Source organism: Pezoporus occidentalis, unplaced genomic scaffold (genome assembly GCF_034315485.1).
Source record: "Pezoporus occidentalis ecotype Australia unplaced genomic scaffold, CSIRO_AGI_Poc_V1 ctg195, whole genome shotgun sequence".
In the NCBI taxonomy this organism is placed as follows: domain Eukaryota; kingdom Metazoa; phylum Chordata; class Aves; order Psittaciformes; family Psittacidae; genus Pezoporus; species Pezoporus occidentalis.
Window position 1 is genome coordinate 366202 of NW_026913800.1, and position 27664 is coordinate 393865.

Consider the following 27664-nt stretch of genomic DNA (forward strand, 5'->3'; position numbering starts at 1 on the left):
CCTCTTTGAGGAATTTGCTTGGGTTATTAGTGTTCCTAAACCCACAATTAATTTTAATGAATCCATTTTCCTTTTTTTAGACCAGCTTCAAAGGGAAAAAGAGGAGGAGTTTCTCTCCACATCACTGCATTTACAAAGGGCAAGTCATAGGATTCCAGAGGAAACTCACCATGGAAAGATGGAGGAAACACAGGTTTCTGCTCCATGGCATGTGTATGTAGGGTATAAACTGAAATGCAGTATTTAAAAAGCAATCTACTCAGATTCAGGATCATCCTAGGATACAAACCCGAGGTAGGTCATAGCAATTACTTACAGACCCTGACTTACTAGGAGGCTCCCAAGGGTACAGCTCTGCAGTGAAGACGTGCTAACACACAAAAGAGCCACACAGCCCAGCCTAACATACAATACACATATGACCCTAAGTTTTTTAAGAAATCACTATTTTTAAATACTAACAAAAATGACATTTTCATCAGTCCATACCTGGGAACCATACTGTAGGCTACTTCCTGGGTGCCCTGCAGCTCTGTGACCTAACCACTGCATTTCTGATCCCACAGAACATGCACACTGCCTTCTCTATAGTAACTCCCTTTTCTCACCCTTGTCATGGGACCGGACAAATCACAAAATGGTTTGGGTTGGAACAGACCTTCTAGATCATCCAGTTCCAACCACCTGCCATGGGCAGGGACACCTCACACTAGACCAGATTGCTCAAAGCCCCATCCTGGCCTTGATCACTGCCAGGGATGGGGCAGACAATTATGTATTTATTATTAAGAAATAAACTCTTTATTTGGTCCATTTCAATAATTAAGCCCTAATACATTTCTTGACTGCACTTAGAGCTATCCCCAGTAGCTATCACTAGTGTTTCCCCTTCTTCAACACCCAGTCAGCTGAAACCTGCATTCAGCCCCTATCACTTCGGCCATCGGCCCCTTCAGGTTCACCTCGATGCCCCCCTTGGCTGGCGGGGGTCCTGCGAGGGGCGACCGCAGGCCTTGTCAGATGGGCACGCAGGAGGCGTACCCCGCTCTGTGGGGCAGAGCAGCTGCCCGCACCCACACGCCTTGGGCCCAGCCTGGGCTGGGCTGGGCTGGGCTGGCCGGTTAGTTTGCTCCCTCATGCCAAAGCAGGCAGTTGCCTGCTTTTACACGCCTTGGTGGTGACAACAGCCACAAACGTCGTGCCGGTAGCCCAGAGGCAGCCCGGGAGCCCGGGAGCCGCTCCGCTCCAGACGAAGGAAGGTTGAGCCTCACCGACCGCCGTCCAAGGCAGAGCGAGCGCCTGCGCAGAGGGTGCGGCCGGCCCGATAATGGCGCACCGCGCGGGCAGGCGGGCGCTGTCCGTGCTTCTGAGCCATCTGCGCCTCCCCGGCGCGGCGGCGACTGGCGGCTGTGCGGGATGCGGGCAGGCCCGGCCGGGCTCCTCCGGCGCTGCGGTGCAGAAGGCGCCGCAGGCGGCCGGCCCCGAGGAGGCGGGTGAAGGTAGGGGTCGCCGGGCCGTAGCACGTTCCCCTCAGGGTGTCACCGGTACGGCTGTGCCTCCCGGGGGGCGATGAGGTCAGGAGAGGGCGCAGGGAGCGGACTGTCCGCCTGTCGTGTTTGCGGCGGGCAGTTCGGCCTCGGGAGAGGCGCCTGGGTAGTGTCGGCGTCCCAGGCTTCAGTACTTTCTCAGGGCCCCAGAGTCCCTGCAGTGACGGGGCATCCCGCGGGAGCTGTGTTGGCCTGTGCTTTCCCGGCCGTAGCGCCAGGGTGCAGCCTGGAGGGCCAGAACCTGCTAGCGTTGTCTGGGACTTGGTTTATTAAACGTAGACATGCGCTAGAGGTGAATGAATTTCCTCGTCTACTCCACTCTTGTGAGACGCTGAGTACTACATTCCGCTGTGGGCCCCCAACATAAAAGGCACGTGAACCTGTTGGAGTGTGTCCAAATTTCGGTTAATATTCCTTGTTTGGACCTGGTTTGCTACATGACTGTGTGTATACTTGCATTAGCATCATCATGCAGAGGGCAGCGTTAGAGTATCTACGAGCACCATGTGGAGAATGGTGTCGTTTCTTGCAGCAGGAGTGCTGGTGTATACCTGTTTAAAATAACTGTAAAACTTTGGCACTAACTGGAAATGTTGTATGGAACAGAGGAAGAAAGCGAAATGGACCATCTCTCTTGCATTTAAAATGCTTACAACCACCTTTTGGATGTGATCATCTGTACCTGTGCTGTGCTTAGACTGTGCAGATGACAGCGGAGCCAGGAAAAGATGTGAGAGGACATCATCTGCCATAGTAACTAAGCACGTACAGGCAGTAAATCAGGCAGGAATCACATGGGCAATCTGGCATAATGCAGAGAGGTGTGGGAGTGAGAAGATCCAGGTTCATCTCCTGATTGTGGTACTCATCCACGTAATTTGTCCTTTCTGTATAAGAGTCACTTCATAGTGCTTTGCCCCTGAGGAAAATAGGATATTTAGCATCTTCATAAAGTGCTTTTTTGGTTTTCTAATGAAAAATGCTATATACAACTAAGCTATCAAAACAACTATGTTGGTTCATATTTACAAGACTATGTAAGAGCTCAATACATTTGTAAAATAAACTCACAGAATGGTTAGGGTTGGAAAGGACCTTAAGATCACCCAGTTCCAACTCCCCTGCCATGGGCAGGGACACCTTCCACTAGACCAGGTTGCTCAAAGCCCTGTCCAACCTGGCCTTGAATACTGCCAGGATGGGGCAGCCACAACTTCTCTGGGCAACCTGTGGCAGTGTCTTACCACTCTCAGTAAAGAATTTTGTCTTTAACCTAAATCTCCCATTTAAGTTTGATTTTTATTTTTTTTTTAATAATAATAAATACTAACAAATGTCATTAGGTGATAGTTAAGTTTTTTGTGAGGTCACAGTATCCCATGGGTTCCTCAAAATCAAGACCATAGAATAGAGTGGTCTGCTGAGTCCTCCTGTATCAGACAGTAGCTGCAGGGAAGTAACTGCTTGTTCTCCAGTCTGACTTACAAATGGCAATATTATCACACAGCAGCTTTACAGGTTGTAGTAATGTGCTGTGGTCAGTAGATTAGAGAGTTATGCAGGCAAGTGATTATTCTCTCAAATTTCAGGATATGTCCCCTTTTCATGTATGCAGTCAAGAAAAAAGTGTCTGTGTTCCGTGTGTCTCATTTCCATGTCAGTTCTGTGGGCTGTCAGCAGCAATGTAGATTCCCAGTAGTGTGGCAAGATATGACTGATCTGTGGGTTTATTGTAGTAGAGCAGATGAAAGTATAGTATTAAATGAAAACTTTGAGTAGGAGTTTACTGTAAAAGAAGGTGACGAGTTGTAGAAATAAGCCAATGTTGAATTGTTCCGAAGGTGAAAGTGCTGGTTTTGTGGTAGCCGAGAGAGATTATCTTTCCAGCATAGCTTGCCAAAGGTCTAGCTCTGCCTCATATGCTAGCTGGTATTTCTAGACTCATATGTAGAGTCTGACTCTGCATGCTGAGTGTTTTGATGGTGAACAGCAAATCAAAGGAGAGAAAATATTCCTTGTATGATCAAGCTTCCTGTGGCATCAAGGGAAGTCAGTATTGTTTTCTTCCTGTATTTGCTATTCCTTGTTCTTACAAATGTATACATTTGTGACAGACATAGACTAATGTTTGTATTTTTCACTCATTCTTGGTTGCTTTTTCTTTTGCTGTGACCCTCTCAGAGAGCCAGGACAAACCTTTGGCCAGTTGTTCAATCCAGAGAAAAAGACTAAGTGTACTAAAATCAGTTTTAAATCTTTCTATTTATATACAAGAGTCTTGATGCTCATTTCTTCTCATAGATGCTGAAGTCAGTACCAGAAAGAAGACATTTGCTGAGGTCCAAAGAGAACGATTGGAGCAAGCAGAACGGACTGTTTTAATTAAGTGCCCACCAAAACTGAATGAAAAAAAATTATTGCAGTATTTATCCAGTCATGGAAACATTAAAAGTCATTTCTTTTTTGAAAATCGGGTAAGTAATAAAGTGAAGTAAAATTTAGACTTAGACAAAAACAAATGCCAGCATTTAGTCAAGGCTTCACACATGCAAGTTAAGAAAATGATCTATAATTAATATACTAAATTAATTTTTTATGTTTCTTAGTGTTGCTGGGCAACATATTTTTATTCATAAATCAGCTAAGCAACACTTAAGGCATAGTTAGCAACCTGTTTTACACTAAACCTTTGGAACTTTCACATAGCACTGCACTGTGCGTTGTTCTGACTACAGAGATAACTCTCTTTTATGTGCTTCCTAAGTGTTGCAGTTGTGAAGATAAATAGATATTAGAACTTTTATGTTTAGTGCTTACTGCCAAGACTAGCATATCTAAAATATTTCTGACCTCTTGTGAAGAAGTGCCTAAAAATTGTTGAGGTACAAGGCCTCTCATTCAGCTTCAGGACTGTCATAAAACTGTCTCAATACTCCCAGAAACATCTAAATAATATCAGTTCAGGGCTTGTATGCATTTATCTAACCCTGTCTGTTTCCATTTGTCATGTTTTAGGGTATCCATGCTTTAATAGAATTTTCGGAAAAGAACAGTATAGCCTCGTTGCAGGATGCCATTGGAGTCCCAAATGCTGCAGAGTATCACGTTGTTCCATTTAAATCTAGACTTTTTACTTTCATGCTGAAAAACCCAGTTAGTCAAGCTGCTGAAGAGACACCGCTTCACCTCTCTCCTCAGTCTCACATTCCAGTGAAAGAGCTTATTGAGAAGCTTTGTCATGCAGACAGTGTAAGTAGAGGTTTCTCGATCTCTTTCAATGAGAAATGAACCATGCTTAATTCAGATTTGCAAGTAGTCATGTGCTACTTACAAAACAATTTATTTCTATTTTGTAAAAAAAACAAAAAAAAAAGCAACCCCTCTTAGGATTTTGTGTGAGTGGTTCTCTTTCATTGAAATATGTGGATGAAATTAGGAATTGCGAAAATATTTTTTTCTGTATGAAATAAGCACATTTGAGATTAAAAAAAATCTTCCAGTTGCAGTGATGTTAAGTAGATGTAAATGTATGGTAGTAGACAGAAGATGGGTGATTTTACATTTAAAGTATTTATTTTCTCACCTAGATAAGCAGTCAGATGTACATCCTACTGAATGAGTATCAGCTTACAGATGAAAATATCAAGCTCCGATATCTAGTCTGTTCCCTGGTTCAGGATTTTGCACGTGCGTATTTTCCAGACAGCACAGTAAAGCCATTTGGCTCTTCAGTCAACACCTTTGGCAAATTGGGATGTGATGTGGACATGTTTCTGGACTTCCGTGATACACAAAAGCATGCTGCAGAAATGGTAAGATTATGCTGTGCATCTTCAACCTATTGGATTTCTTCAACAGAGCAGCTCATTTGCTGTTTCACACACAGAAATCAGTTTGTTTATAGTTAGATTTTACATGACTTCATACTATAGACTGTGAACAAGTTTATTTGAATGTTTGGATTTGAAGACTTTCAAAAGCTGGATGTGACATGAAAGACATCTTCCTTGCAATAGGAAGAAAATGATTTGGTGTTTACGTAGACTGTACTGGTAGGGTGTATTTCCCTGTGAAAAAGGCCCTCATTATCTGAAACAAATGCAGTGTCAGACCTTCCATTCTACTGTTGTGGTTTCATCCTCATGGATGAAGGTGCTGGGCTTCATCCATGCTCTTTTAAAGCTTGGCTTTGATTTTTAGGGTTTTCATGGGTGCTGAATGGGTAATTAACTAAGTGATTCTGGCATTTTGAAAACTTTTTATTTGTATGATGATAGATAGTTGGGGAAAAACTAGCTTTGTTTTCCTTAAAAAAAAAATCACAATAGGCTTAAGCTTTCGAAGATTAAAAATTCACTCAGCTTTTCTGTACAACTTGTATATTGCTACATATGTTACTTTTAAAGAAACACCCCTTCAAACATACATAGTATTTAATGCTATTACAGTGATCAGACACAGTGAAAGCAAAATGTCAGCTGAAGAGTTCACACACGCATTGTGTGTGAATTGTTAAAATCTAGGAACCCTTTACATTTAAACAGTAAAGTTGCCTCTTAAATTTTGCAGGAAAAATCTTAAGAGTATAAAATTACCATTTTCATAGAACCATAGAATAGTTAGGGTTGGAAAGGACCTTAAGATCATCTAGTTCCAACCCCTCTACCATGGGCAGGGACACCTCACATTAAACCATGCCACCCAAGGCTTCATCCAACCTGGCACTGAACACTGCCAGGGATGGAGCATTCACAACCACCCTGGGCAACCCATTCCAGTGCCTCACCATCCTAACAGTAAAGAATTTCTTCCTTATATCCAACCTAAACTTTCCGTTTAAGTATTAACCCATTACCCCTTGTCCTATCACTACAGTCTCTAATGAAGAGTCCCTCCCCAGCATCCCTATAGGCCCCCTTCAGATACTGGAAGGCTGCTATGAGGTCTCCATGCAGCCTTCTCTTCTCCAGGCTGAAGAGCCCCAACTTTCTCAGCCTATGCTTTCAAAGCATATTTTGTAGCTAGCTGTTTTCTTTTGTATTCATCCCCTGTTGAAATGAAAGTTCTGTTGCGAACTTTATTGTTACTTGATGATGGACAAGTTTACTAGCAGTTGTGATTACTTGCGGATAGTTCACAGGCTCATTACTACGGGGATGCTGTAGCAAGAAGCCAGCAGGGATGCTAGCTGAGTGTGTGCTTTCAGATTACATGATAGGTTAATAGGCTGTGTGGCACACTGATACTCCGTGTGGTGCAGCAAAGCTTTTGTCTTGTGTGCAGGCACAGACTATATGCACTGAAGATGATGATCTTACTGGTTTTGTTGACATTTTAGAGTGTTAAAACATGGATACATCTGCTGCATCAATGTGAAAGTATGTAAAATAAGGAACATTAGAGCATCACTGACGGCCTCAGCTTTGGCCAGTGGCTGGAGCTGGCTAGAACTATCCCTGTCCAACACTAGGAGCAGCTTCTGGTGGCTTCTTGAAGAAGCCAACCCAGCAGTTACCCTACTACCAAAACCTTGCCATGTAAACCTGGTACTAACATTGATCCCATAGCCTGTGATGGGCAACAGACAATATTTCAGAAGAAGGCAAAAGTCTCATATAGTTGGCAGTGTGATTTGTAGGGAGAGCAATATTCTCCCTGGCAAATTGTGTGACTAGTATATGTAACTTGACAGTCTTAGAACAAGTGAAGACAAGGGGAGGTGGCTTTAGTTATAAGATGATAGAGCAGCAGCGAAATGGGTATCCTCTGATTTTTGCTTTACTGCAGCCTTTTAGGAGGTATCAGCAATGGTACCAGGCATTTCAGTGCCTATTTACATTAAATAACATCATATTTAGTCTTATGGTAAACTGATTTCTAATCGTGAATATAAAAAGCAGCAAAAGTGGGAGCATTCTTTACCAAGATTATCAATGCAATGTTTGACCGTGGGTATGGCATTTTGAAGATGTGGGCAGTTTGGGATATTAGTGAATGGCATAAAACGAGTTCTGTGATATTTTTAAAGTAACAATTTCTGTGTTAAAACAGTTATGCTTCTTGCTTAAGGTACTGTATCAATTTACCCCCAAGTAATAATTTATGTACATTTGCTGTTCTGGGTGACATGGCAAGAATAAGTGGAGAACCTATTGGGGCAAGTGTATCAGTACTTCATCCTGTCCAGCTGACACCAAAGCTATGTGAGAAGGTCCTGTCAATGATTAAGAGTACCTATTTTATCATTACAAAAAAAAAAAAGTCTTTATTCAGCTTCTGAGAGATATTGAGCTGCTGTTTGGAAGGTACATTGTGATTTTTGTCACAAACAAAAAGGTCCAAAAACCAGCACACCTACATGTTGTCACAGTTCTCGTCTTTTTCTTTCTTGTTACCTGCCTCAATGCTAATAATTACAGGCTTTTTTCACTTTGAGCCAGCCCTGCTGTAGCATGCATACACAGCTATATGGATGAGGGACCTCTGTCCTGGTATGGTCAAACACATAGGCTGTCTGGAGAACTGTTGGCAAGAGCAGTCCACCTCAGTGATTGCTGGAGCAATTCAGAAATTCAGCACCTAAATTTACTTTATGGGAAAGGTGTCAAGATCCTTAACTTCTTAATTGTTTCTCCTGTCTGTGAGCCCATGTTTCTTTTGCACTAACCTGGTGACAACAAAAGTAACCTCCCCTGTGTCTCAGAGGACTGGTTAGGTCATTGTGTAATGCTGTTTGTAGAGGGTACATTTCACTCATGATGTGTCTTAAGGCAGGTAATAAATCAGTGTCAGCTGTTGAATTAGCAAGCAAAATTAGCTGAGGTGTCTTATAAACATAGAGGGACTAAGAAGAGAGATTTCACAGGTATGAGGTTATTTTACTGAGATACACACTACAAATATGACAGTTCAAAATACAAAGGCCTACAGGATGTTATCAGAATACATCTTTACAGGTGTTTTTGTTTGTCATAAAAACTGTATGTGTAGTGAAGTGATTGGTTTAGGTCTTACAGAAGCTTATCTTCATTTTGAAGGATTAAGTTATTTGCATGTTTGGTTTTTTTTTAATCATTTTTTTAAAATGAGGAAGATACTGTCCTTTACACTGATATTTGATTCACTAATAATGCATTGTTCTTTGAGGATTTGAAATGGAATTACTGGTGGTTTGAAATTAAGGGTGTTCTGGTTGTGGTTTGCCTCTCTAATTTCACTGTATGCTCCTCTTTTCAATCAGATTGCATATGCTCTCAGGAATTCCAGAATTACTTGTTGTAGGCTATAGTGATATGTAGTAGTATTATACTGTAAAGTTACTTGTTCAGATGAGGGCAAATTGATTACTATTAACCTGGAAAAATTGAATCACTGAAAAAGAATATAAAAGATAATACAGTGTGTTTTTACCTTTTTCAAAGTTCTGCAGGTTGCCTTGAATAATTCTTGTCTATCTATCTTTAATTGAAACTCTTTTGCAAACAGTTGTAGTGTATTACAAGTATTCTTAAATGTCTCTGGTTCCAGGACTAACACTTTACTTTTAAAATTCTGTGTTAGAAAAAAGGTCCATTTGACATGGAGTATCAAATGAAAAGATTACCGTCTGAAAGATTAGCAACCCAGAAAATTCTCTCTGTGATTGGTGATTGCCTTGATAATTTTGGTCCTGGATGTGTGAGTGTACAGAAGATACTCAATGCTCGCTGCCCACTGGTGAAATTTTCCCATCAACCGACAGGATTCCAGTGTGATCTGTCAGTGAGCAACAGGTGAGACAGTTTTAAAAAGTTTAGAAAGAATACTAATGTAATTATGTTCTGAAAACCTGTAATGAAAATTGTTTTGTCTACTCATTTCTGTGTTGTTAACACAAGTGAATGTTGGCTCTGAAAGTAAAAAGGATATATTTGACTTCATAGAACTTAGGTTTTGATGCAGTTAAGGTATCTTTCTCTAGCATAGGAAATACTTGCTGGCTGAAACTGAAGACTTGAAAACCACTCTATACAGTAAGGTTGACTAATAAGGAATTGAAAGAAGGCAGTACTTGTTAGTTATTACTTCCCTTCATTTATATGGGCATATGCACTGGCTTCTTTTGATTAGTTTTCAGATTAAGCAGCTCTGTTGTGTTAGTTTTCAGTTGTTTGGCTTCTAGTTATTTTGGTGTCCTTTTTTTCTTAGGGGTCTGCATACACCTGTTTGCTGGCAAGGTATCTTGAATGCTAAATTAACTTGCTGAACGTCTGAAAGGAGAATCTCAAGTGTGGCTGTCGTTTCGGACCTTTCACCACAATGCCCAATAGAGGGAGCAGGCTTCTTAGAAATATCTCTTTGCATCTGTTTTTTGTCTTACAGCTTGCCCTCGTTTGGTTGATAGTAAAACATATTATTTGGTTTGTTGTCACTTATTTATTAAGAAGTAGCCACCACAATCAGAATACATCCATAACACTGGTTTAAGTGTACCATAATAAAAAATGAGTAACTAACTTTTTTCGTTGTTGTTAGGGAATAGTAGAATGTGAGTGATTATCTTTCAGAATACTTTTCATGAGAATTTTAGTGCAGATTTTGTGATCTGTCTACATGAGATACAGTCAGATCCTAGCCTGAATTTTCTGAATTACCCAAAGTTCCGTTTCAGAATATGCAGGAGTTGTTAAGGCAGTACTGAACAAATGTCTTGCAATAAAATTACTTTTGTATAGGCAGCCAGAGTGAAAGTCAGCATTTACTTGTAATTCTCTGCTGACAGTTTGGCTGGTTGGGACCGCATGTGTTGTCCTGTTATCATTTGGAGTAATACCAAACCTCTGGACACAAGGAAGCATTTTCAGAGTTGAAGTTTTAGAAGTTCAGGTGCTGTAAAACTTTGACATGGTAAATTTCCCCAAAATGCCATGGTGGATTTTTAGAATAATTCAGTGCAAGATTAGGAGTAAAAACTCCTGCAGCTGTAGTTCAACAAGTACTTTAAACTGAGCTCAAAATAAGTTTTGCTCTCACTCGTGCTTCCATTTTTCTTCTACTTTTTCTTGCCCTCCCATTTCTACACTACATGAATGTCTATATGACCATATGATGAAGCAAATAAAAACCTGATCCATCTGAAGACCTTTATTCTTCCAGATTCATAGGGCTTTCTAGCAGGACCAAATATGAGTAATTTGAAAATTGGCTTGTTTTGCAGATTTCATTGTATCTCTGCACTTCATGTATTTTTCAATACATTGTTAGGGTAGAGGTAGCGTCTAATGTACCTCAAAGGCAATTGTGGCTAAATTGTGGTTTTTGCCTTCATTATGTATAGTTTCATTCCTGAGTACTTGATGGAACTTTCTTGTTTCTTTCTTTCTTTTTTCTTGTTTGGTTCAGTTTTTGTTTATTTCTTTAACTCACATTGTGATGTGGAACAAGGAAACAGTGCAAATGCAGCATTGTTACTTACAATATACAACAAGTATACAACTGTATACTTACTACTATGGAAAATTACCCAGTATTTCATCCTGGACAATTTCAGGCATTCTCCTCTATTTTTTAAATGCATAAAAGTTAAATGTGTTTTCTTATGGATACCCTACTGATGCTGTAGGGCTGAACAATGAATACTGCATTTGGTACTTCACAGTCTTTTACATGTCTCTTACTCTTCATTCCTTCTTCAGCATCGCTATAAAAAGTTCAGAACTCTTGTACATCTATGGCTGTCTGGATTCCCGTGTAAGAGCACTAGTGTTCGGTGTACGATGTTGGGCTCGTGTTCATGGACTTACAAATAGTATTCCTGGCACCTGGATTACAAACTTCTCTCTGACCATGATGGTCATGTTTTTTCTGCAAAGGAGATCACCACCTATCATTCCAACACTAGATCAACTTAAAGAACTGGCAGGTAAGGACAGCTGTTCATGTGTTTATTGCAGTGGCTTTCATATTTATTTTCTCTAAAGTGATGAATAAACTCAAGCAATTCCTTTATGTCCTCACATACTAATGCATACTATGTGTGCCTTATGTTTAAGAGAATATACAAGTTTTAGATGTATTTTTTTGTGAAAATAATACATTTTAAAGGCAAAAAATCCATTTTCAATACACTACTAAATTCTGTTTAGAGGGGTTAGGCTTGTTCTGTGCCTCACATAATTAAGAGCTCATTTATTTGCTCAGTGCTCCCATGCTAGCTCTTTTTTTTATTTTCTATTTTGCTTGTTTTATAAGACTTGTAGTGGCTCAGATGTCTCTGCAGTTGTTAAGAATTTTGTGCAGACTGATGTATATTGTTTTATAGATGCCAAATGTTTAAAAGAAAGTCTATATTTTTTCCTCACAATTTAGAATATCCTTGAGACTGTCTAGGTTGTCTGCAAATAATTTTTTTTATCTTCCCAAACAAGCTGTTCCAGCTATTTCATACATAGCTTTCAGGGCATATTATGTTCAGTAAATCTTAGAAAAGCATAGAAAATGATATTTCAAGTTCTTGATTCCTCACTCATGCCTTCTGGTTGTTGACGTGCTTCTCTGGAAGCTTTGAGTGCTCTGAGTGGAGAAAAAGGTCTGTGTCCAGTTGCTTTAAAATCAGTTTAAACATTCCATTAGAATTCTATAGATTTTTTTTTTTTTTTTAATACATAAGCCAAAGCACTTGCCCTGAAATTTTACAAGAATATTCCTAAATCTTTTAAATTTTTCAAGAAAAAGACAATGGACACTTTGGGACTGATTTTTTTTAAACCTTTACAGTTATTAGCCTCAGGGATTTGTGCTGTTTGGTGCGTGTTAAAGCTCTGTATGCAGAGATATCAGGCTTGTTAAGTAACTTAAGAGATACAAAGATATCCTATACCTTATTCCTGTAGGCTTTTAAAAATATGGCATTTACTCATGCTTCTTTTCTTTTGCCTCTCCATGTACTTTTTTCTTTTAAATCTTTAACCACTTAGATGGAATTTTAACCTGAAAGTTCACTCGTGAACTCCTAATTTGATGTATTTAATACAATAGCATTCATCAAATTCAGTCATGTCTGTTACCTGAATTTTATTAAACACAATGGCATTTTATTATTTATCACTTACAATTATGCCCATGATTTTTGTTTCAGATCAAAAAGACAAGCTTGTAATTGGAGGATATGATTGCTCATTTGTTAGTGACTTAAGCAAGATTAAATGTACAAATAATACAGAAACACTTGGTAGGTAAATTGTCATCAACATTTTAAAATTGTTTTTTATGAGTATGTTGAAAATAAACTTTTCATGTTACTGATGGCTGTTGTTTTTCTTTCCCTTAGATGTATTGTTGGGTGACTTTTTTGAATATTATGGAAACTTTGATTTCAGAAGGAATTCCATAAATCTTCGAAAGGTGAATGAATTTTAATTTCTCATCAGTATCAACTGAATTTCTTTGCTTGCCATTTGACAAACTACATATGCTAAGCAGGAGTTTCTGTCATTTTTAATTGCATGTACAAAGTCCATTTACATTGGTTGTATCCAAAACCAGAGTCCTTCATGTGAAGGAAGAAGGTTTTTCCTCTCAAAGCCTTATCACTTATAGCACCGTTAAGGACATTTGCAGTGTCATTACTTGGGTATGTTGGAAAGCACAAACTCTGATGTTTGGTTTTTCATAAAAACCCTGTAATAAAATTGGCAGTTTTAAAAATAGAAGCTATTTTGCTGCATATATAACTAGCTGCCTTAACTTCCTTCCACCTGTTCCTGCTGGTGTTACAAGAGTTTCAGTGCTGTGTTGCTGTGTGGTCATTTGTGTTCTGTTTCCTAAATGGGCACTATGGATTACTGGCATTAAGAGATCTTTTTGCTGCTGGTGCTTGATCTTAGAAACTGATTTATTAAGCTGGGGAACTTTTGTTTGCCATTAAGCCTTAAAAAAAGGCCAGCAAAAAATATATACATGTTGAAGCCTGAGCTTCTCAGGGCAAATGTCTGTGCTGCTGATGTTTTTCTGTTTAACTAGTCAGTCCTCTTGGCCCTAGGCTGGTGTATCTAGCATGTACATGGTCACTTCCTGGACTAGCAGTAGCTCATAGATTCCTGCTACAGCTTGTGGTGGAAGGTCTGAAGAGATTCCGTAATACGGAGTACTGATAAGCACTGAGATGGAAGTGTGTTTAAATAGCAAACTACATAGTTGTCAGCGACTTGCCCAAAAGGGCTCATGACCTGAATACCTCTGTACTTAAAGGACAAACTAAATGGGGAGGAATTTCAGCCAAAGTAATAATCCTGTTTTGTTATACTAGCTCCTAATGAGTACTGAAAGAGGAGTGGTTTGAACAGTTTAAGTGCTTGTAGTAGTTTACTACACTGGGCTATGCAGGTTAATATGACACACTCATGCTGCCCATACACAAATAGAGCTAGGAGTAGGAAACTGCAGTGAGTGAGGTCTGAGGTTTGTGGAAAAGCAAACAGGAGAACAGCGAAAAAGGCTAAGCTGTAGTTGTGTGTTCTTTACCTTGAAGGAAATCTAAGCTGAATGCGGCAAGGAAAACCACCACTAAGAGGATTCGGAGAACAGGAGTCATACAGTCAGGTTGACAGGAAATTTAACTTGATTAATAATAACTGGGATTTTTTTGCAAAAAGTTCTCTACTAGGTCAAAATACTTGTAATGCTAATGTAATAAGTGATTTGTTTTTTGCTCAGCAACTTTGGCTTTTTCTTTACACTGTCTGCAGGGAAAGGAAGTAAATAAACCTGAATCATCTCCTCTTTATATCTGGAATCCCTTTGAACAAGACCTTAATATTAGCAAGAATGTTAATCAGCCACAGCTGGAGAAATTTATAGCTATGGCCAGAGAAAGTGCCTGGATTTTACGGAAGGAAGAGAAAGCTCAGCAACTGATCAATAAAGAACCTTGGGGACTGGCAGCCCTACTGATACCCTTTGGAAAAAGTAATTCCAACAAGGCGAAGGATAGGATGAAAGGAATAGGAAGTGAAACAATCAGAAGCCTCTTGGACTCTTTAAGGTTAAATAATCCAAACAATCTACAAAAAGCAGTGGGAAAGTGACTTTCAGCACAGAAACACAGCAGCTAATATTCTGTTTTAGGAATTGAAGGTGACACACAGTCTGAAGAACATTACTTTTAATATTTCTATTACGGTGAAATGGAGAGTAAAATTACCTCTGTTTTCCATTGTGATGCTTTTTGTACAGGTCTGCTTGCTTTCTGTACATTTTTCTCCTTGCTGTTCACTTTTCCATCTGTTTTATGAATGAAGAGCATTCAAATGAAAGTTTTACAGATACATTTTGGAAGTAGTCTTCAGTTGGGCCCTGTTTAAAAAAAGACTGAGAGGAACAGCATGGGAAGAAGCCTTTGGGAATTCTGTTGGCTAACATACAAATGATTTGCTAAATAAAAGCTCAAGAAACAACCACCTTTCATTAAAACCTCAGTGTGAAAGATTAATGTGCTAAAACCATTGCTTCCAATCCAGTCATGTTTTGGAAATCAGTAAAACCGAAGCGCATGTATCTGTTTTTGTAGTTGTTTTCCATTCATGTAGATAGTGCCAGAACAAAATAAAGAGAATGGAATTAGATAGTAGGGTTAGCTGTTTTTTAAAACATTGCTCTTCAAGGGTAGTGCAACTGTTCTGTGGTAGAAAAGTGGTTTTTGTTCTTGTATTTACCACTGGATTTCAAATTTCTTCAGTCAGCTCTTTTGTTGTCTGTACCATAGGACTGGTTCCCACCCACACTTGTGTATACACTCATGTTTCTCATCTTGCCTTCAGCTTCACTTTAAACCTGTCTTTCAGGTTCAGGCAGGGGCTTTTGCATGTCCTTCTTGCCTCATCACTGTCCTCAAAAGTTGCTGCCTATTAGACAACACCAAAATCTTCCTCTCACTATACTTTGCAGAAGGATTTATTCCCTGCAGAGATTTATAGGGAATCAGGTATCATGCTGGAGTCCTTGTTCCCAGGCTTGCTGTATTTTTCAGATACTCAGCTAAATGACAGTTGTCTGCCTTCTAGATCAGTTGGTCCAGTGAGAGTCAGTCCTTCTCATTGACTTAAAGCATTGAGTTCTCTGTCCATCTGCCACAAAAGTGTTTTAGGAGGAAGGGGGAGAGGGAAGGGAAGAAAGTCAGGTAAGTGGAGAGCAGATGTGATGGTAAGCAAATGTCACATAGATTTTCCAGGTACATTTGTGAGTATTCTACCTGTCCAGTTTGAGAGCCACTCATGCATTGAAACTAAATGGCAATAATGATAACTCTACAGATGATTGTCTTTATTCTTAACAGAAATTCTGTACAAGAAATAGCTGTAACTTGCAGATTATCATGCAGATGCAACATGGATGTTTATGAGCACTTTCATTTTCAGTGTGTTCAGATTCTTTTATGTTGCAGTAGTATATGATACTGTGTAGACTTTCTTTCTAATGGTGTAGTCTGAAGAGTTTAGAAGCGTGTTTTCTCTTTTCCCTGAGGTGTTATTTGTTGGAAATACTGTGGGCAGTAACGCGTACTGGAAAAGTACTTGTAAAAACTGGGCAACGAAAAGTACTTCCCAGCAGTTGGCAGACTAAAGTGTTAGGCTTGGAGATCAATTTCATACTAGTTTGTTTGGAGTTTAAACTAATATTCATGTGTTCATTTCTGATTCAGAAGTGTTTTCTTGAATGATGAGTGACTTGGTCATTATCTTGGTCACAGGAATTAATTCTTGTATTAATATCTTCAAGATTGAGCTTTGAATTTCAGACTTAGTTTTCTACCTAAATCCTGGTGCTAGTGTGTGAACTTCTTTTTGGTGGCTGGTATGATAACTTGTTACTGGTGCTAACCCAAAGCTTTTAATGGGAAGCTTGCCACATGCTGTAAAGAGCCTGCTGCTACCTTAATCTTTACAGAACCTAGAGATAGACATTTTTGCTGTTTCCCAGGGCAAAGGGCTCTGAAGCTTTTTGAAGTTTTTCAAAGGCTAGGGCAGTACTCGAATACTGGTGAGTTTTCTTTTTTCCAACTAAACAAAATGGATAATACTACAGTGCAATAATAAGACAATGAGTTACTGGGGACAGAAGCATACAGCAGAGCTGTGGCAGTGTACATCTACTTGCAGTATATTCATGGTGGTTCACCCTAATTGAGATTTTTGTAAGAAATTTGACAACTAGACACAAGATGCTTGTAGTCAAATACCAGTAAACTTTGTATTTTGGTTACACAGCTGAGCCGCACTGAAGCACTTGCTTCACTTGTAAATATGTATAGGTGTTAAAGCTGCTTAGTATTCCTTGAAAGGCAGGGCAGAACATGGTTACTCTGTGTGCATTGCCTTTTAGCATCACTTTTCTGTTTAGACTGACTGTCCCTTTTGGGAATAGTTCTGAACCCTTGTTAAGGCCGCAGGCCAATTTCTGAAAAGGAAAATGAAAAAAGAAGCCAAAAGCAGTGTTGTAGCAATGGAAATGCACGGGTGAATGGTTCAGATGTCTGCAGGTCCAGGGAGCTGGAGACTAGCTGCTTAGTGAAGCCTAGAGACTTTGAGGAGGAGGTGTCATTGGTATAAATAAGCCCAGTGGGCAGTTTTCATAGAGGAGGCTGCTACCAGGAGTGGGGAGCTGACCCTAAGCTCCCCTAGAACATGAGCTATGTCTGGGAAAAGAGTTGTGTGACATTGGTGGAACTGAAGCCATTTATGGCAAAAGAACCGGACTGAGGAGGACCAAGATTTGCGGGGGTGTATTCAGCAAATCAAAAGAGATGGTGTGATTATAATATCCTGAGGGCAGCAGCCTTATCATACTGAGGATGGCTAGAAACAATCAATATGGGTCTGTCAGTAAAAACAAGGTTTGGGTATTTGTCAAGAAAGGCCTGTGGTGTTGCGGTTTGGACTTAAGAACTCATTCACATGGTCCAAAACCTTAAAAATGTCTCAGCAAGAGTCAGTAAGTTTTAGTTGCTTCCCAAATGCTATATTGTAGGGTAGGCTGCTGGGGAGGCTGCATGTAAGTAAGTAACATCAGTGAATCACACATTTTTGTCCCTCTGCCCCTTCCCCTTGCTGGGAATGTTTTTTAGTGCAATCTCACATTCCCTGGCTCTTAAATGGTTAGGGAAAGTGAAAACATTTAGAAGTTCCTTGCCCTGAGAAAATGCTCTTTGGGACCATGACTTCAAGTTAACATTTGTTGCCAGTGATGGGTTTTTTTGTTGTTTTTTTTTGTCCCACATGCATGCTACTCATAAGAGTTGCAGGAATGAATTCTGCTGCAACTGCCAGTGCTCCATCTTTCTGCTCTAGCTTCCTGGGAATCTGCAGCCTTTGTCTACACTTGGCTGTTGGGTTAGCATCTGTGTGTGATGCTCATGGATAAGACACAATCATAAAGCAGACTTCTTGGTTGGTAGCAGATGCTCTATTCTTCTGCCTCAATTTCAAATCTACAGATCCTGCATGAGATTCTGTCCTTTAGACTTTGGATAATTCAGGTTCAAAAAGACCTTTGGACTTAGTCCAGAGATCTCTAGAGAATCAGCTGCGAGACTAGACCAGATTCTTCAGGGCTTTCTCTATTCAGTGCTTGAAAATCTCCACGGATAGAGACTGCACAGCCTCTTTGGGTAACCTGTTCCAGTGCTTGGCTGTCCTCACCACCCCAATGGGCTGCTCTGTTATACACTGCCACATACTTGTCACTCTTGGTGGCTTCTTTTCTGATCCTAACCCACACTCTCAGTCAGACTGCCATCCATCACAAATGTTCAAGCTGCTTCTTAATGTGAAGAGACCCCCAAGTCTTCCTGTCTTCCTTCCCTGTCTCTCCTATGGAGCCTATATCCATCCATCACAGTGCTCCCACCATACGTGAGCTATCCCATCACATCTGTTGTTCCAACAGTGCTGCGGTAACAGCATGAAAGAGCTCTAGTTCCTCCTGTTTGTTCCAGGCTGCCATACATTCATGTCTATTACTCTGAGGTGGGTACCTGTTCATCCTTTTCTACTGTTCTTGAGGTACCTTTTGTTTCTATCAACCTGTATCTTTTGCTCTCAACCAATGTCCACTGCTGCCTCACTTAACCGTGAGTTATAACTGTTCTCTCACATTGGTCCTAACTGAAAACTTTGATATAGCCACTGCCCTTACCCAGCTGGCAAATTCCCCATGACATTCAGATCTGGCCTAAAAATTTCTAAAAGGATCTGAAGGAAAATACGAGGTTGCGAGTTCCAGATTGGCACTGCAGAAAAGCAGCAGGAAATGTATTTGTGCCACTGCAGGGGAGTACAGTGGAAACATCTGAGCTATCCTCAGCTGAAGCACACAGCACAATGCAGAGATACTTGCGCAGGTGTGGAAGCAACAAGGTCCTGGAGACACAGCACTGCACCCCAAGGGCACTAGTGTGGAACGGGACTCTGCTACCTAGCAGAGCTTGTCAGCTTGGATCTGGCACGTTGCTAGTACTGTGTTACTTCTGGGTCCAGAGCAGTTGGGCTCTCAGCTGCAATGTAGTTGTACTCCATCCTTGTGCTGGGTCTGTGGTCATCAAGGAAACATGTTCTTACAACAGCATGTCTTTGTTCTTGCAGATTTATTTCAAAGTTCAATTTCATTTATACTCTGTGGGGATGTGGGCTGCTTTTTGTATTTGTACCTTTGGAAAAAAAGAAAGTTAGACAAAACCTTTATTTAAATAATTTTGCCAGCAAACTAGTTAAAGGTCCATGCCAAGTTCAGCTGAAGCAAGTTTAGGATTTCCAGCCTTGGCTGCTTTGGAGATCTAACGAAACAACAATTAGGAAGTTTTTCAAAGTGAAATCATCCTGTGCACTGGAAAGTTCTCTATTCCAAATGCATGCTTTGTCTTGCTTTTTGGAAAATTACCACCAAGGTTCTATTCTAGTAGAAAATTCTTTTACATGTCACAGATAATTTGGGGTCAGTTTGTTTAAAACAAGGGTTAGGATTTATACAAGGCCAACCTGTGCCTGGAGATAAAATCTCTTTCTCCATAAATCCTCTTAGTTGAAAGTCTTGATTTACTGCTTTTGCAGACCTGTTTCTATTACTTTCTTTAAGTAAAGGGTTGTTTTGCTTTCTTTTGCACGACCTTCATGCAAAAGGTTTTCCCCCTCCCCATTGTCTTTTAACCATCCCTCATCTGCTCTGTAAAATTCAGCCCATAGTATTTTGTGGAGCAACAGTGAATACAGCTGCATTCAAGAAATGGGTAGTTTTAAAAATGTGGCTCTCGCACTGCAATGTAACTTTTTTCAACTGCTTCATTTCTTGTGTAGATTGAGTCTCTACTGCCTTTTCCATGGCTTGTAGAGGGATCAGTTAGCTCGGCTTGATGGGCCTCACCTATACTGAGCATGTATCTTTAGGAAGTCTGTTCATCAGAGACATCTTTAACACAGTCTGTAGCACTAGAAAGTAGCAGTTCCCTGAAATTTTTTTGAGATGCTTTACCCTTCAAAATAATTTGTTTCTCCTGTTGTTATGGTGAAAACTATGTTCAATTTGTTTCACAGAGAGACTTCAGAGATAGATAGGGTTTTGTTCCCATGCTGAGCTCTCTTGTGCATACAGATTTGTAGTCAGTGTAAACATTGCAGACCTGTAAAGGAATCTTGCATGGAACAACTCCCAGGATATGTCTTCTAGGTATTATCCTCATAGCCTGACGGGGGAGGTAAGAGCCCCATGAATTACAAAGTTACAGCCTCCTATTTGAGTTGCCGATTCCACAGGATGGAACAATTCCCATAATTCTGTATTGCTTTTTCTCGTGTTGGACACGGCAAAAAATCTGCTTTCCTGCAGAGAAAAGGTACATATGTTAGAAGTTGGATTGTTAGGTTGAAAAACAGGATTAGTTAAATTCTTCTTGAGTATTTACATCTGAAGTTTGGTTTTCTAAAATCCTTCTCTAGGAGCTATTGCTAGAGTTTCTCAAGATGAGAAGAAAGTACTAGAAGCATACACAAAAGCTTCATATTTAAAGTAATTCGATAAATAGTAATTACTAGTACATTACTTATAAAAAATAATGATATAGTGGAAAGTAATACATCTAACAATGCAGCAATAACAAGGAACACTGCACTGTCTCTCTTTGAAATGGTTTTCCTCCCCTCATTTTCTGTAGTCCTCCCAATGGTGCACTATTCTGTAAAATGATGGGCTTTGGAAGAGCATACTCCATGGAAATCACAATATAGAGTACATGGGAGGGTGAGTATTTAGCCACTGCAGTAAATAAATATGAAGCTTTACTGACTCTGTCATGAAATGAGATTCAGAGATTTTGTGACTCCAAAAATATAATATAGAGAATTGCTCTGTGGATCTTTAGGTGGTTCATACTTCTTCCTTTTGAAAATTATCTTTGGACACCTATCAAACGAGGGTTTGCTATAATGCCTTGATATCTGAACTTGCAAAGTAATGTCTCATTTGAAATGTCCATGATCTGTTTTGCTGAGACACTAAAGACCTCTGCTATTACAGTTCTGCACTAAAATCCATGTTTAAGAGGGTTTGCATTGCAGTTGGCTGAGGAATGTGGAATATTATCATTTTCAGTTATCCTAAAAATGCAAATGCTTACAGATAGCAACAGACTTTCACACTGCTCCCACTTAGGCTGTATGATTTCTGTTCCCCTTTTTACTGTAGACAGTTTTTTCAATCTTTGAAACCTTTTGCAGCAATTAATTTTGTATTTCTTCTAGGAGATAAATGAAGTAAAAAACCTCTTCTGTATTTGTTTAGTAAGTCACTGTTCCATTTGTGCTGTTGAAGTCATTGACGAGATAAAGAATAGAGTACCTGTCATTTTCCCTGGGCAGAGGTTTGTAGCATAATGAAATGGGGATGGATTTTGTAGAGCAATGGTTTTGAATTGTTGATCTCTGAATTCTCAGTGTCCAGGGAACTATGTCCAAAGAGATCACCAAAAAAAAGAAGGAAAACCAAACCCTGAGAAAGCCAACCTGATGTCAGCCAGCTTCAATTCACCCAACAGAGGCTTGTGACTTTGGGGATTTTCCAAACAAAACAAAGGTCAGGCCAAATGCTGTTGAGTCATGGCTGGAGAAGTAGCATTTCTTGCATTCCAGCATCCCTTTATGATTAATAATTTGTTTAAGTCAGTGGTAGTCTCTGAAGAGTATGTCTCTCTCACTTACAAAACATGGTTGCTAATGAAGAGAGCAGAAATAATATTCTGGATGTCTGACAAACTCTGAAAGCTATCTCTTTACGGGGAGAGAAGAAATATTTTCTAGCAGGATATCTAAAGTTTCTGAACCCTGCCTTGCCAAAAACTTGCCTTTATCCTTATAAATTATAAAGGGGGAATATGGGCATCTCAGTTAGTCTTGATTTAATTTTATCCTACACGTATAGGGTTACAGGTATGTGGCAGTTAGGCATAAGTGATAGGATTTTATGCTCCAAATGCTGGTAAGAGAGAAGCTTCAGATCACATAGGTTAATGCAGATTTGATTCAAAGACACCTAGCCCAAATCTCCTCCACTTTTTTAGACCCCTCCCACCATTGCAGCAGAGGCCTATAAATATTAACTACTGCCAGCTGCTCGCTCTCAGTAGGTATGCCTCTCCCTGGAGTTAATCTTTCTGTTTCAGGGGGGACCTTTTGTTACCAAGCTGACCCAGGGACTTCTGAAGCCTGAGAAGTCAAAGAGCTGTTTTTCACCCACATGTCCCATTCCTGTCAAGTTTTTATTCTCCTCCAATAACAGCAGGACACAACTCTAAAATTCTTCTCTGACACAAGAAGAGTGGACAGTGATGTTATAAGAATGGTCATTTCTATTACTCAGATTTGTGCAATTTATGTTGTTGGGAGGGGGGAGTACGTTTTTGTTTAGCATCTTTATTTCTTTTTTCAAAAAAGACTGATGAAATAATTATCCCCCCCGCCCCCCCCCGAGTTTGATAAGCTAGAGCTCTCAGAGCTGTGCTTCACTTGCTCCCATGTTTGTCCTGGCAAAGAACAAAATTTAAAGCTGAGCCTTTTTCTGCTGGGTGTTTTTCTTTTCTGCACTAAACACAAAATATGCAGTTGGTGTCATGAGAGCAGTAGGTGCAGGATTCAACTGATGCTTCCCAGCAGAAAGCTGTCTTGCCAAGCCATTAGGGAGGCACGACAATGATCCATTTCGGTGATAACACAGCAGGAACCCGAGTCTGATTGTTTGCTATGTAGGTCAGAATGGGGTATGTTGGCATCTCTGTTTGCAGACTTTACAAAGAAGTCTGGGAATGGAAAGCATGACAGGAAAAACCCTATCCTGATACTGCTTAAATTGTTCTGCTGGCAGAGGTAGGCTATGAACAAGTTTGCTGTCAAATACTTGCTGTCTAGCTGTCATAGCTGGACACTGTCTGAATATGAGGTTTAATTTTTCAGATTAAACAACTCATTTACTCTTTAGTCAAGCTCTGTGAATAAAGGCTGGGTCTTTGTCAAGGAGGAGTCCCTTAGAAATACTCAGTCATGATCTTCTAGCATGAGTTCCTGACAGCAATTTATGTTCATGTAGGTATTTAGTGTACTTAAGAGTTAGGGGAAATCAGCAGGTAACTTGGTTAGCTCAGGACTATTCTTGCAGCCCTGTCTTTTAATGTCTGTAATAGGGCTTTAGAAACTTGTTCACCAGTCAGTTTGGGTTTTGCCTATTCAGTCAACATGGGCTTTGAGATTGGCATAAGATGAAGTTGTTGGGAACACAATTTTGTCTAACGCATTACAACATATTTTGGGACACCCCAGTGCACATCATGATGACATGTCTTCTTCTGAGAGTCTACCAGCTCTCTCCTTATGTGTTTTTCCAGGAAAACCTCTGCTTATTGAAGATGAAGTTTATTTCTTTCCTTACGTGAGTGCTCCAAGGGAGGGACTGGGGACTGCTTTTGTTTGGTAGCTTTGGAAGATACCATGTGCTCTTCAGAGCACGGTGTGGCTCTGCATGTGCCCATGCGAGCACCTCAGGCTCTAGTTTCCAGGTGTGTCCCTCTGGTCCTCCATTACCATTATATACGTAAACAGTAACACTACAGCTAATACTGCTCTATAGCTGGGAGAAGCTGAGGCACACATTGTGCTTTCCTATTTTGGCGAGAATAACTCTTTCCCAAATGATGCATTTCCTTGATACTGATGTCAGTTTCTTCTGTACCAGTGGGAGAAATGTGTGATGCCTTACAGCATAATGTTACAGCAAACATTACAGCCCAAACTGTACTTTTTTTAGCTTCCACACCACACACATTCAAGAATAAAATTTGTCCCATATCTTGAAAGCTGAAAAGATTTTTGAGGCAGCTGGAGGCAGTGTTCCAAGGTCAGATCATGTATCCTTTTTTTTTAATTTCCTCTGGAAAGAAGGAGGTCAATCCTGATGGCTGGACACAATGTTGTCTAATGATCATACTTTTTCTTGGCATGTTTATTAGCACATTGTGGACTCTTATGAGACTGTTCTCCTCCCTCTATCAGTCCTAACCATTTATAGCAATTCTTTTCTCCAGGGTTCAGTTAATTACTTTATGAAAATCTGTCTCATTCAGGAAAGTTACCAAGTTAGCTGATAATAAATCTAAAGTAACAACATGTGCAACCAAAGATTTTAAGTTACAGTACAGTTCAGAAGGGAAGTGGGTGGTAACTCTGGTATGTTTATTTCAGCCTCATCATGAGAATTTTATCTATTTTTTTTTTTTAATTGCTGGCAGTGCTTAATTAAAAAAACAAAAAAATCCCCAAAGGGAAAATTCTGCCTACCTGGCCAAAGGTCAGATATTTCGTTTAGTAAGGCTAAAGCCCTAGCCAGTGTTTGTGTAAATATCTGTAGCTTAATGGTTTTCAACAGAAGACACGAGCTGAGGATCTTGATTGCTCCTGATTATGAATAAAGGCATAACGAATAATAATAATGGAAGGGACTTTGGTTTCTGCTACTGCACTGTTACGTGAAATGCATGCAAACAGAGCAGAACACCATGTTCTGACACAGAGAAGCATCTGATGTAAACAAAACTTGAATTTTCAAAGGGCTTCAGTGTTGAATCCCAAATCCTTTCAGCATCTTTGAAAAATCACTGAAAAATCAATTACACAGCAGCTTATGTTGGGAAGAAGAATTGAGCGTGTCTTCCGTGGAAGCATCACACTGAGATGAACGGCCAGTAGGTCTGGTGAGCCAGCCATCCGTTCCAGTCCAGTCTTTGTTTCTGTAAATGAGCCAGTGTATATCTGGAAGAATGGGAAGTTGTCTGGAAACTTGATCCAATTGATCCAACAAATAGCTCAGTCAATGCTGTAATGAAAGGATAGCTGATTATTTCAAATGTTCAAATAATGGTAATACATTTAATTAAACAAAATATTAAGCCATTGCTGTTTATTGCTAAAAGAAGTAGGAAAAAAGTAGTAGAAATCATGAGCTACACTCTAATCCTCCCATTTAAATAATTGTAATGCCAAAATAAGGAGTAACATCATAGGATGAAAAAACATCTTTTGATAAGACTTACCATACAAATTTTGATTGCAGGCTTAAAGACTGTATTTATATTTGGATGGTGTAATAATTACTGTTAGATTAGGCTGTTTTTATATGCATCTATTTAATGTACTAATTCAAACAAAGTTACTTAAAAAAAACATTGTATTTGGTCTGATTCCTATGAAAATTAAGATAAATGCGTTTTCACCTTGATTTTCTCATTGACACTAAGGATTCAGCTGAGAAGATTCTCAACTTCGCCCCCCCCAAAAAAAAGTTCAAGGCTGATTTTCTTGGTTGGTCATGGAATTTTTCTCATTCCTCCCTCACCGTTCTAAGTCATTTTATGTATATCTATGTGAAAATTTCTTTGGCATACATAATTAATGAAGGTAGAGTAGGGGAATTTACCCATAATCAGTAAATGCAAAAACATTTGGATTAAATCCTGCTGTAGTCTAGCCTCCTGCAATTCTAGTGATACCAGGGAGTGACTGTCTGCATCCTCTAGTGAAAACTGTCAACAGCAAAATACGTATGTGCTCAGCACAGGTTAAGACAACAAAACACTGAAGACTGTCAGATTTCCCCGTGCCCTTGGACAGAAACTTGTGCAGTGCCATCCGGAGCGAGTTCTGGCTGTAGTGTTCAAAGGCAGCTGCTCAAAGGCAGCAGCTTTGCATGCCTTTTAGCTGAGATTTGCACACCCTTTCAGTGGGGGCTGCCCTCCCCTTATTCCTGCTCCTGCATTGCCCTCTTGTGTGGGCATGGGCATTGCACAGCCCGGCAGCGATTACCCCTAGAAGAGGGGCCATAGCCAAAACCCGCGGTCCCCCTGCTCTTTTCTCAGTTTAATGAGCATAGGAAGCTACAAGCTCGGTTTTCTTTTGCTTTTATGTTCTCTTGCAGCCTGTCAGTAGTAAATACCGGACCAGTTTCTAATAACTTATGTCCTCCTTACTTTTTAATCGGAAAAAGGCTGACGTGGGCTTTATTCCCAAGGCAACCGCCCCCACTACCGCTGTACCATGCCTGGTGCCCACACAGCATCCCGTGACGCAGAGAGCTGCGCTCCTTGTTGGGAAATCCCCCTGCGTAAGGCAGTCCCCCCCCTTGTGCAATAGCATGAACCCGGTGGCTTTCGCTTTTCTAGCAGCAGAAGAGGAAATGTGAAAGCTCTGTCCTCATCCAGTGTGACTTCGGAGCTGGGAGCAATTGTGCTTCAATGCACAAACAAGCTGCAGCCCTGCTTGGGGAGTTTAAAAATGTCTTGTGCTCTATCAGGAAGTTTTAGGGTACATACCGTTTCTCACAGAGACCACCTCAGCGTCCTTCCCCACTGCCCCTGCTCTGGGGCACCCTGGGCAGCAGCATTCCCCTAACCATCCAAATCCCTAGGAATGGGGGAGCTGGCTGCTCTGCTTTCTGTTGGCAGAGAAAATCACCCCCAACTTTCCAGTAAGGGAAAGAGGAAATGCTAATTGCTGTGATGCTCCTGCATTTTGCTTGAATTCCAAAACCCTGGGCAAAGTGCTCCATTTCTCCCTGCAAATGGAAATTCTGGCCCAGGAAAGTGAGTAAAGTCTAATAAGTGAATAAGGGCCTGATTCCCTCCTTTGCCCATCTTCTCTGCAAGGCTGCAAGATAACCGCCCTCTGCCTTTCAGAGAGGCTCTTCTTTTTATCTAGTGGGACCTGAAGGGGCAGATTGTGAGACTGCAGAGTGCAAACGTAAAGCTTAATCTTTGTAAGTTATTAACTTCACACTGGATAAACACAGTCCATTTATCCATCACCCATCTGAAACACCAGTGCTTTATGAGCTAGAGCCCAGCTCCCCTCTGGGTTGAGGTCCTCAGCAGTTTGATCCCTTTCCACTCTTACTGTTCTGCCCTATGTGCATGTATCGGTGCTCATTTTACAGGAGCCTGGCAGGGAGGTAGGAATGTGCCAGATGGTTGGATGCACCTGTGGCTTCCTCTGCGGTCGGGGGCAGAGCATCCTGCTCTGAGCCGCGCAGCAGAAGGTACCTCCTGGGAACTCAGGTACCCTGATGTCTCTGCTTTTTACTTCACACTTTTCATGATGCCACAAGTTCACAATCAGGGTCTGGGCTGTGTACCCTCCCCCTCTTCTCTGTCCTGCTCACACCTTCCTCTGAACCTGTCTTCTCTTCTTGTGCTGGGAAAAGCCCTGGGTAGGTTCTTTATTGATATAGATAAATCCTGCTCTCTATTTTCTCTCTCACCTGCCAGACTGGACTGCTACATCACTTACACCCTGCTGGTATTACGTCCATGTCCTGGATAAATATTTTTGATCTTCTGCACATTCAGCAGCTGGAAGAAGGGCAGACCCTGACAGCCAGAAGGCAGCAGAACGCCACCTCCTGTCATGGCCTTGAGTTTATCCCCAGCATTAATAGAAAAAACCTTTTATCTCCACGGAGTTTAACCATAATCAGTCCTTGATGATGGCTTAAAAGCTCTCCATCCTGTAGTGTGTAGGGACAACATGTGGACTTGGCCTTGCAGTAGCCTGTAATATGCT

At 40.6% G+C, this 27664-nt stretch overlaps 1 protein-coding gene across 1 annotated transcript; it reads left to right on the forward strand.

The window, feature by feature from the left end:
• The first annotated feature begins 1312 nt into the window (after positions 1 to 1312).
• Positions 1313 to 15148, forward strand: MTPAP (mitochondrial poly(A) polymerase). Its single transcript, XM_062617341.1, has 9 exons — positions 1313 to 1499; positions 3849 to 4021; positions 4563 to 4796; positions 5135 to 5359; positions 9108 to 9319; positions 11222 to 11448; positions 12664 to 12756; positions 12856 to 12929; positions 14273 to 15148. Exons 1-9 carry the CDS (start codon positions 1328 to 1330, stop codon positions 14609 to 14611), a joined length of 1749 nt encoding a protein of 582 aa, XP_062473325.1. The 5' UTR covers positions 1313 to 1327; the 3' UTR covers positions 14612 to 15148.
• The last annotated feature ends 12516 nt before the right edge of the window (positions 15149 to 27664 follow it).

Bases quoted from the DNA above. Each gene is read 5' to 3' on its own strand.
- MTPAP (XM_062617341.1), top strand. From the start codon at position 1,328: ATGGCGCACCGCGCGGGCAGGCGGGCGCTGTCCGTGCTTCTGAGCCAT. The intron at 1,500-3,848 runs GTAGGGGTCGCC...TTCTTCTCATAG, and splicing joins CCCCGAGGAGGCGGGTGAAG to ATGCTGAAGTCAGTACCAGA. The intron at 12,930-14,272 runs GTGAATGAATTT...CACTGTCTGCAG, and splicing joins ATTCCATAAATCTTCGAAAG to GGAAAGGAAGTAAATAAACC.